This window comes from Rhinichthys klamathensis, unplaced genomic scaffold, assembly GCF_029890125.1.
Source record: "Rhinichthys klamathensis goyatoka isolate OS25496 unplaced genomic scaffold, OSU_Roscu_1.1 h1tg000174l_1, whole genome shotgun sequence".
Lineage (NCBI taxonomy): Eukaryota > Metazoa > Chordata > Actinopteri > Cypriniformes > Leuciscidae > Rhinichthys > Rhinichthys klamathensis.
In genome coordinates, this window is record NW_026606704.1 from 144,967 (window position 1) to 154,710 (window position 9,744).

General features: G+C 45.5%; 1 protein-coding gene across 1 annotated transcript; it reads right to left on the reverse strand.

Moving 5' to 3' along the window:
- Nucleotides 1-1,564: 1,564 nt before the first annotated feature.
- On the reverse strand, nucleotides 1,565-6,439 carry LOC130092342 (zona pellucida sperm-binding protein 3-like; the record flags this gene model as incomplete). The annotated part of the gene is made up of 6 exons (XM_056260183.1): nucleotides 5,876-6,439; nucleotides 5,264-5,382; nucleotides 5,083-5,186; nucleotides 4,825-5,002; nucleotides 1,738-1,855; nucleotides 1,565-1,657 (listed from the first exon to the last, which is right to left on the reverse strand). Coding segments are annotated over exons 1-6 (1,158 nt in total), but the record flags the coding sequence as incomplete, so codon positions are not given.
- Between the last annotated feature and the right edge of the window lie 3,305 nt (nucleotides 6,440-9,744).

Here is a 9,744-nt window from a genome sequence, read left to right on the forward strand (position 1 = left end):
CATTCACACACCGACGGCGGTGTCAACCATGCAAGGCGCCATCCAGCTCGTCGGGAGCAGCTGGGGTTAGGTGTCTTGCTCATGGACACCTCGACACTTGGTCAGGTGGAACCGGGGATTGAACCACCAACCTTCCGGTTTGTAGACAACCCACATGAAACACTGAGCCACTGTCGCCCCTTGAATTGGCTCTATAACTTATTTTCTTGTCTCAAATCAAGCCGTTCGACGTCACGTGGTCGGATGCCCCTCCCACGATTGTTGATTGACAGCAGCGTTTCAACAGACCCACCCTCGCGAGCGATTTGTCAATCATATTCCACGCGGACTGTCTTTGAGCAGAATGGCATCTAAGCGATTGTGGTGTTCTGTTCTTGGGTGCAATAAGGAACACGGCAGTCATTTTAATGTTCCTAAATCCGAACCGCTGAAGACACAGTGGCTGAGTTGTTTACGAATGGAATATTCCCCACGAGCAACGTCACTGCTTTCATGTTTGCGCGAATCACTTCAACAGACTGCTTTATAAACGAGGATCAGTATAAAGCTGGTTTTGCAAAGCAGCTCCTGGATAAAGGATCGGTACCAACTATTCGTGTTCCTGCTGACCCTCCAGAAGAACTGAAGAGTGTAACGTTTTATTAACCTTTATATTAATATTTGCAAATCGCTTGCACGCTTCATGATGAATGCGCCTAAGGTTTACACTAAGGGTACATTACGGCATGTTTGCTATGCACGACGTTCTCAATATAATTCATAATCCCACGTTTATTATGAACAAGGCGTTATGGTTATTGTGTTACAAACGGTGTACGCAATGAACAGAGGAGCGGGGTGAGCAGAGCTCATCATCATTTAAAAGCATATGCACTGAAACGGCGTGCTGAAAACAGAGCTGTTTTTGACCAGGTAAAATTAGTGTTCTTACAATACTAATGAGAATTTAATTAAAGTATATTACAAACTTTTAATTTAGACCCAAAAGAATCATATTAGCTTGTACAAAAGTGGCATTATATGACCCCTTTAAAAGGTTCATTATCATTCCCTATGGAGAAAAGAGAAGTTAATAACTTGGGCAACCCGATGGTTGCATGCTATATGGGACTTGAAAAGTACAGGACGTCTATCAGTTTTACCACATTGGCAGATTGAGAAACTTTTTCAAGGCAAAAGTAGTTAAACCAGACATGCAGCAAAATGACAAGTCAGGTACAACCAAGGATTGATTTGCCAGTTTTATTGAGAACCTCTCTTTTGCCCTTGAACCATTACAGGACCAAGTGAGGCCTTGCCTTCCCACTGAATGCCTAAAGAGAAGAAAAAATCCAAGTTAAAGCACTTGAATCAAGAGCAACCTTAGAAAGAGCAAATGCTACCAACCTCCATAGGGTGAAGCAGCAAATACACCATCAGGACCACATGTTGAGTCACAGCAACCACAAACTTGGTCGTTTCCATCAGCAGCAAGCCACCTGCAACAATACAAAGACATAGAACCTTCACCATGAGAAAAGTCACCCCCCCCCCCCCCACAAAAAAAACAAACAAAAACAAAACACCTCACGTACCCATTGGCAAAGGAACAGGATTTGCGCTGAGCGTCACTGGGTGCAGAAGCAATAGTTGCCTTCAGAATACATGTTATGTAGATCTGCAAGGGATGACAGACAAGTCACAAAACCAAAGCAGATGGGAGAAGTGAAGTTAACTCATGACATTCATAGTACATACAGAAGGACTGCTGCCCTCCTGGAACATAAAAGCTTCCAGCTGGAACTGGATCTTGTCAACCTGGGACCGAGGCATGAAGCGGGAGCTGGAAGCTGTAGTTTTGGCATCCACAAAGCACCTGACGACAAAACCATCACAAAGAGCAACTCATGAATGTCAACTGTCAACAAGCATCAAGCAACTAGACCAGACATGGGCAAACTACGGCCCGCGGGCCACATACGGCCCGTTAGGCTTTTTAATCCGGCCCGCCGAACTTGTCCAAATTATAGTAAAAACCTCCTTTTTTCCCCTTTCCCTGCAATGCCCACGTTTCCCCAATAGATGGCACACTCAAAACACATTGACCGTTGTTGGAGTGGCGCGTATTTCTCTTTATTTCAATTTAATTTTCACTTCGTTTCACGTCACCATTAAGCCCTTCTGTAAAAATGAGCGGACCAAAGAGAAGGAAAGTGGACAGCGAATGCCGAGTGTTTAATAAAGAGTGGACAACAAAATACTTCTTCACTGAAGTCCGATCAACGGCTGTATGTCTGATATGCCAAGAAGCTGTAGCGGTTTTCAAAGAGTACAATATCAGCCGTCACTTTGCCACGAAGCATGCAAACTATGCTAGCAAGCAGTCAACACAAGAACGGGCGGCTACTGCTCAGAGGTTGGCAGCTAATTTACAGAGTCAACAGAACTTTTTTCACCGACAAACTGCAATTCAAGAGTCAAGTACCAAGGCAAGTTATTTGCTGGCATTCAAATTAGCAAAGGCTAGCAAGCCTTTCTCCGAAGGCGAGTTTTTGAAAGAGTGCATGGTAGAGACAGCAGGTCTCTTGTGTCCGGAGAGCAAAGCCAAGTTTGAAAAAATCAGTTTAGCACGCAGGACAGTGACTCGCCGCGTGGAACTGATTGACGAAGATATAGTCAGCGAGTTAAACAAAAAGGCGGAGTCCTTTAAGTTATATTCACTAGCACTGGATGAAAGTAACGACATAAAAGACACTGCTCAGCTCCTAATTTTTATCCGAGGGATTAACGACAGTTTTGAGATAACGGAGGAGCTTTTGAGCATGGAATCACTGAAAGGGAAAACGCGAGGAGAGGACTTATATGAACAGGTGTCTGCTGTCATCGAGAGAATGAAGCTACCTTGGAATAAACTTGCCAATGTCACCACGGATGGATCGCCAAATTTAACTGGAAAAAACATCGGGCTGCTGAAAAGAATCCAGGATAAAGTGAAAGAAGAAAACCCTGACCAGGATGTTATTTTACTTCACTGCATCATTCATCAGGAGTCTCTGTGTAAGTCTGTATTGCAGCTTAATCACGTCGTGGATCCAGTTGTAAAACTTGTTAACTTCATACGAGCAAGGGGACTTAATCATCGTCAGTTCATTACGTTCCTGGAAGAAACTAATGCGGATCACCAGGACCTACTTTACCACTCTCGCGTCCGCTGGTTAAGTTTGGGGAAAGTGTTTCAACGAGTCTGGGAGCTCAAAGACGAGATTCGCTCATTTTTTAATTTAATGGGGAAATCCGAAGAATTCCCCGAGCTGAGCGACACAAACTGGCTTTGTGACTTTGCGTTTGCTGTGGACATATTTTCACACATGAATGAGCTGAACGTGAAGCTACAGGGGAAAGATCAGTTTGCGCACGACATGTACACAAATGTGAAAGCCTTCAAATCCAAGCTGGTTTTATTCTCCAGGCAAATGTCAAACAAATCTTTCGCACATTTCCCCACACTAGCCGTGCAGAAAGAGGCCGCCCGAAATGCGAAGAAATACTGCAAATCACTGGACGATCTGCACAGAGAATTTTGCCGTCGGTTCTGTGATTTTGAAAAAATTGACAAGTCACTTCAACTGGTGTCCTGTCCCCTGTCACAAGACCCCGAATCAGCACCGCAGGAGCTGCAATTGGAACTGATCGATCTTCAGTCTGACTCCGTCTCAAAGGAGAAGTTCAAGTCTCTTAAACTGAATGACTTTTACGCTTCACTTAACGAGACCGCGTTTCCAAACCTCCGGAGGACGGCGCAGAAGATGCTGGTGTTGTTTGGCTCGACCTACGTGTGTGAGCAGACGTTTAGCGTCATGAAAATCAACAAAGCCCATCACAGATCCAAGTTAACTGACCAACACCTCAGATCTGTCCTGAGAATTGCCACAACAAAACTAACTCCAGACTTTGATGCACTGGCAAAAAAGGGAGACCAACAACACTGTTCCCACTGAAATGGTGATTTTTTCTGCTGTGTTATGAAAAAATGCATATGGAAAGTTTGGAAGTGCGTCTTTTAATTAAGAGCAATGCGCATTTACGCACAGCAGCGGTACAGTAGCTTAATTAACACGCCGCACATCGCTCTTAATTTAAATGTAAATTTTCAGCTGCAGGTAGGATATTTAATACAGCCTATGTCTGTGTGCTTGGCAACGATACACGTGTACTGTTTGCGCGTGAAGGCGAGGGCGTCCGTGGAGAGTTTGTAGAGCGCGCGGTCAGGACAATCCATCCATGATTTTGCGGAGTTTAACACAAGTAGATATTATTGAGCTTGAGTATTTCATTGTGTAATAATATGTTTTGAATGTTGAAAGTGATTCCATTTTTCAATAAATGTTGATTACTTTAACTTTGCACCTTCGATTGAAACTTATTAAAAACAGACGCAATCTTGATAAATCACAGTGCGTATGTTATTTTAATCTATTTACATTTCCTCCTCACAGTATCTGCGAAATAGTATGTAAATGCCATATCTTGCATATTCCTTGAGACAAATTTATTAACTGATAAGGGCTATTTTTCACATTTGAAAGACAGTTAATAAATTGGGTTGTAGTGTTCTTACTGTGCTATGAGGTTTGCACACACTACATTTAATGCTTTAGTATATCCGGCCCAAACACTCCCTCCAAATGCACCTGGCCCGGCCCCTCTGTCAAATTTTAAAACCCATTGTGGCCCGCGAGTCAAAAAGTTTGCCCACCCCTGAACTAGACCTTACCCATGACTGTGACAATGTGGTTACAAAAGGCAACTTTAACGGTCTTACTGCATCAAGGTCCATGATCTTACCCGTGATTCTCAATGAAGGAATATCTCGGAAGGGAGTTCACATCAGGTGCTTGAGTGGCCACACAGCGGTCCACAAACACACGCAGAGGCACATGATTGTACTGCTTCACAGATGCCTCGATGTTAATAACGCCACCCAGGAAATAGGAGTATGAAGGCCTCTGATAGGACCAATCATCTACACAAAAAAAACGTTTTAGGCACCGCCACAATAGCAAGGGTTAAGGTTTATTTTATTGAAAGAAAACCTGTACCAACCCATCATGATCTTCAGGGAGAACAGCAAGACTTCTTCACCAGCCTCTGTTGAGGCATAAGGGACCCATGTTGGCCTCAAGGCATCACTGCTTACATTTTGGATCCTGCGGTTCATGAAAGTACCCATTAAATGGTATCCCAGTTGCACGAGAAAGTGCAGAAAGTCACAGAGATCCTGTACCTTTGATAATGGCATCGAACACCAACAATTGCCCCATCGGCTCGGGTAATCGGAGTACCTGCAAGCGCCTCCGGGGTGTAGGTAAGAGAGAAGGTGTAGACAAGCTCATCCTCATTCACCTGTAAAAAGATTGGGGTTACCAAGAGGGTCATGCCAAAGACTTTACATACACCAAGACCAAGAGAAGGTGCATGGTGCAATATGGTGGAATTCCTAAAGAGCAAATCACCAATTAGTAAATTCTGAACATCACCACAGCTGCCCTCAGAAGCTCCGGTGTTGCCAGAGATAGTCAATGTTTTGGAGACATGCACTAAGGATTGAATATTTTTTTGTTCCAGGGTAAAAACTAGCTTTAACACTATTAAGGCCCAAGATTTAGTGTTCTTGTTTCTTAAGCTCCTTTCATACCATTGATGGGATAGTTTACATCAGATGTTGGTTTGAAGGGTTATTTGAAGGCAATTAGCTTGAAAATTCAGGACTTACCCATTCAAATAGATAAAAATTGGTCTTAGCTTGCCTGGCATTGTAAAATCAAGTGAATTGACTTTCCTTGAAAAGGTCCTCTGCCACGAAAAAAATAACCTATTAAGATGTATCTGTTCTTACCATCAGCACGCTGTTGCAGTCCTGTAATTCATACTCCAAGATGAGCACTCTTGACCCAGGATCCTGACCAACAACAGGACATCCACCTAAAGACAGACCAGTTGGCTGGATCAACTGACCATTGCTGAAAAAGTCCTGCTGGACCTCGACGAGAACCCGGTTCTCGCCACATTGAACCGCTACACTACTGGGAGTCACTGGTTGCCTCAACTGGAAGTCCACCGCCAACTCGCTCTGCACCTCTGGAACGATGGGATACCTCCAATCCAAAGGCTTCACTGGACCCTGCAACAGCTGCTTCTCCTGAAGGCCAAAAGGCTCCTGTGCAAGGCTTTTGGAGTCAGGACCCAAAGGACTCTGAAACTGAGAAGCCACTTGCAAAGGGTTCCAGAGCCCTAGAGGAGAAAGGGCAGGACTTCTGGAAGTTGGATCTGATTTTGGCCCCATGCTTCTTGGACTAGGACTGTACCTCAAACTTCCCAAGACATCAGGCAGATCAAATGCACTGATCACAACCACCACTAAGACAACTTTCAGGAACCCCATTCTAACAAATTTTGACACAAACACCACAACACACACCAGCGCTTGGCTTTGCCAATTTGTACAGCTTTGAGTTAAGTTGGCTCCACCCCTTTTACCATAATTGATTATCCTTGATTCTCCTCTGGACCTGTAGAGTGGCACAGGAAGACATCTATATAGGATACAAGGGAAAGTGGGAAAAGACACACACACGACCAGATCTAGACAGGAAGAAATTGTGCTGACAAGGATGAGGTTGGGTCATACAAAGCTGAATAGTACACTGTTCTTAATGAGAAAGCATGGTGATGCTAATTGTGAGTATTGCCACAGCCATACACCTGAAACAGTAGAGCATGTAATAGTTTACTGTCACAAATACAATCAGGCTAGGCAAAGGCTTGTTACTCAGCTGGAAGTAAAGAAAGTGTCTTTAGATACTAAGAGCTTATTGGAAAGAAGTTCAGGAGAAATTTTTGGTTTCTCACTTTCTTTGAAAAGTACAGGCCTTTTTAAAAGGATATAAACTCTACTTTATATGTTTGGTTTTGTTTGTTTATTTTGTTTGTTTAAAACAGTACAGAACTCCAGTCCAGTGGTGGCGGTAATGCACAAGAAATAGTTGCTAACCGCCAATTAAAAAAATAAGAAGAACCTGTAGACTGTATGCATCTTGGGGACGCACCATTCTGCACATTTTTTATGCGACTGTCCAAATACCCACACTTGCCTTCTTTGTACTTGACCACTTGTCTACTTACAGAGCTTTATTTACATATTTTGATTTCAAGTATTTTGCATTTTAAAATAAACGTATAAATGTCTGTTCAGTAGTCCCTGTGTAACAAAAGACACAATTTTTATTTTTTGAATATGTTTTTGACATTTTTGTTAATGAAGTTCCAACAGAACAAACAAAGCAAACTAAACAAAACAGAAAAAAAGGACAACAGCTCAGGCAAACCTTAAATGCACAATTCTCAAATCAATTCTTGATCAAATAAAATAAAATTGAAGATAAATAAACATTCACAGGAATAGGGTTCTTGTTTTGAGCCATCACAACAGCTTTAAAGAAAAATGTAAGCAATCATGCAAGGTGAGACAAACATAATCCAAATAGGGTGTTCATATCCGATTGAATACGTCTGTAGAAGAATGTAATATACATGTTAAAAATTCTATTCAAGTTCTTTCACAAGGTTATGCCATTTTTTTATTGGAGTTTTCTCACTTATCCAGAACATCAAAATATTCTTTCTTGCAGGAAAAGTTAAAATATTAAAAAGTCTGTTATGATATTTATTCAAAATAATACCAGCCGGCAGACCTAGAATAAATGAATAAGGATCAACATTAATTATTCACAGAATATTGCCAATGTGATCTGCAATTTTCTTCCAAAACAACTGAATTCTGTGACAAGACCAGATAAAGGTGAATATACTTACCGACTGATATTTTGCATTTTGAGCAGTTGGGGGAAAGTTTTGGGTCCATTTTATTTCTGATATAAGGGGTGATATGTAGCCGACGTATTATTTTGAATTGAATAGCACGTTGTCACGGGAACACACGGGAAAACAGGAAGATCCAAATGCAGCATATTTATTATAAGGGCAGTCCAATTCATAGTCATCCAGGCAGGGTTCAAAGTCCATTTTAGCAATCCAAACACAATAAACAAAACAAGAAACAGGCTAGAACACAGACCAGAAGTGTAGTGACAAATAACAACGAATCCGTACACATACTAACACAGACAGGGCATATATACACAGATCTAACAAGACTAACAATGAACAGCTGGGAACAATGATGACGGGGAACAGCTGAGTGCAATGAACTGATGAGTGACAGTGACAGACAGAATGCTGGGAAATGAAGTCATTAGTGAAGGACACCGTGATAACGAGGACCTCTAGTGACAAACAAGGGAACACAACCAGACACTGTGACATAACCCCCCCTCTACGGAGCGGATACCAGACGCTCCACGACAACACAAGAGTTCAGGAGGGAGGTGGAATGGTGGAGGATCAGGGGAGGGATGGTGGGCCAGGTCCATGAAGGGAGACAGGAATAAGAGGTGAGGGCTTGACCGGGGACCAGGGCAAAACAGAGAGTCCATCGGGCGGCCAGGGCGAAGCAGACAGTCTACCAGATGGCCAGGGCGGTGAAGACCCTTCGGGCGGCCAGGGCGGTGAAGACCCTTCGGGCGGCCAGGGCGGTGAAGACCCCTCGGGCGGCCAGGGCGGTGAAGACCCCTCGGGCGGCCAGGGCGGTGAAGACCCCTCGGGCGGCCAGGGCGGTGAAGACCCCTCGGGCGGCCAGGGCGGTGAAGACCCCTCGGGCGGCCAGGGCGGTGAAGACCCCTCCGGCGGCCAGGGCTGTGAAGACCCCTCGGGTGGCCATGGCAGAGGCTCTGGAACAGACACCGGCACCGGCTCAGGAACAGCAACCGACACCGGCTCAGGAACAGCAACCGACACCGGCTCAGGAACAGCAACCGACACCGGCTCAGGAACAGCAACCGACACCGGCTCAGGAACAGCAACCGACACCGGCTCAGGAACAGCAACCGACACCGGCTCAGGAACAGCAACCGACACCGGCTCAGGAACAGCAACCGACACCGGCTCAGGAACAGCAACCGACACCGCGGCGGCTATCCTGTCTGGGGGCACTGGAACAGGCTCAGGGACAGACACTGGCTCCGGCTCAGGGACAGACACTGGCTCCGGCTCAGGGACAGACACTGGCTCCGGCTCAGGGACAGACACTGGCTCCGGCTCAGGGACAGACACTGGCTCCGGCTCAGGGACAGACACTGGCTCCGGCTCAGGGACAGACACTGGCTCCGGCTCAGGGACAGACACTGGCTCCGGCTCAGGGACAGACACTGGCTCCGGCTCAGGGACAGACACTGGCTCCGGCTCAGGGACAGACACTGGCTCCGGCTCAGGGACAGACACTGGCTCCGGCTCAGGGACAGACACTGGCTCCGGCTCAGGGACAGACACTGGCTCCGGCTCAGGGACAGACACTAAAACTGTAACAGCCACAAGAACAGACGCAAACACAGAAACAAAAACTGGCTCCGGCTCTGGAACGGGCACTGGCTCCGGCACTGGCTCCGGCTCTGGAACGGGCACTGGCTCCGGCTCTGGAATGGCAGACAGTGGCATCTCCAGGATCCGAGCCAGATGCTCCAAATAATCCATCATAGCCTTGGCGGCCACACGAATGGGCATCTCTTGATCTATCTCTGGCTGGGCAGACGGAACGTGAACAATCTCTGACTGGGCAGACGTGACGTGAACAGTCTCTGGCTGGGCAGACGT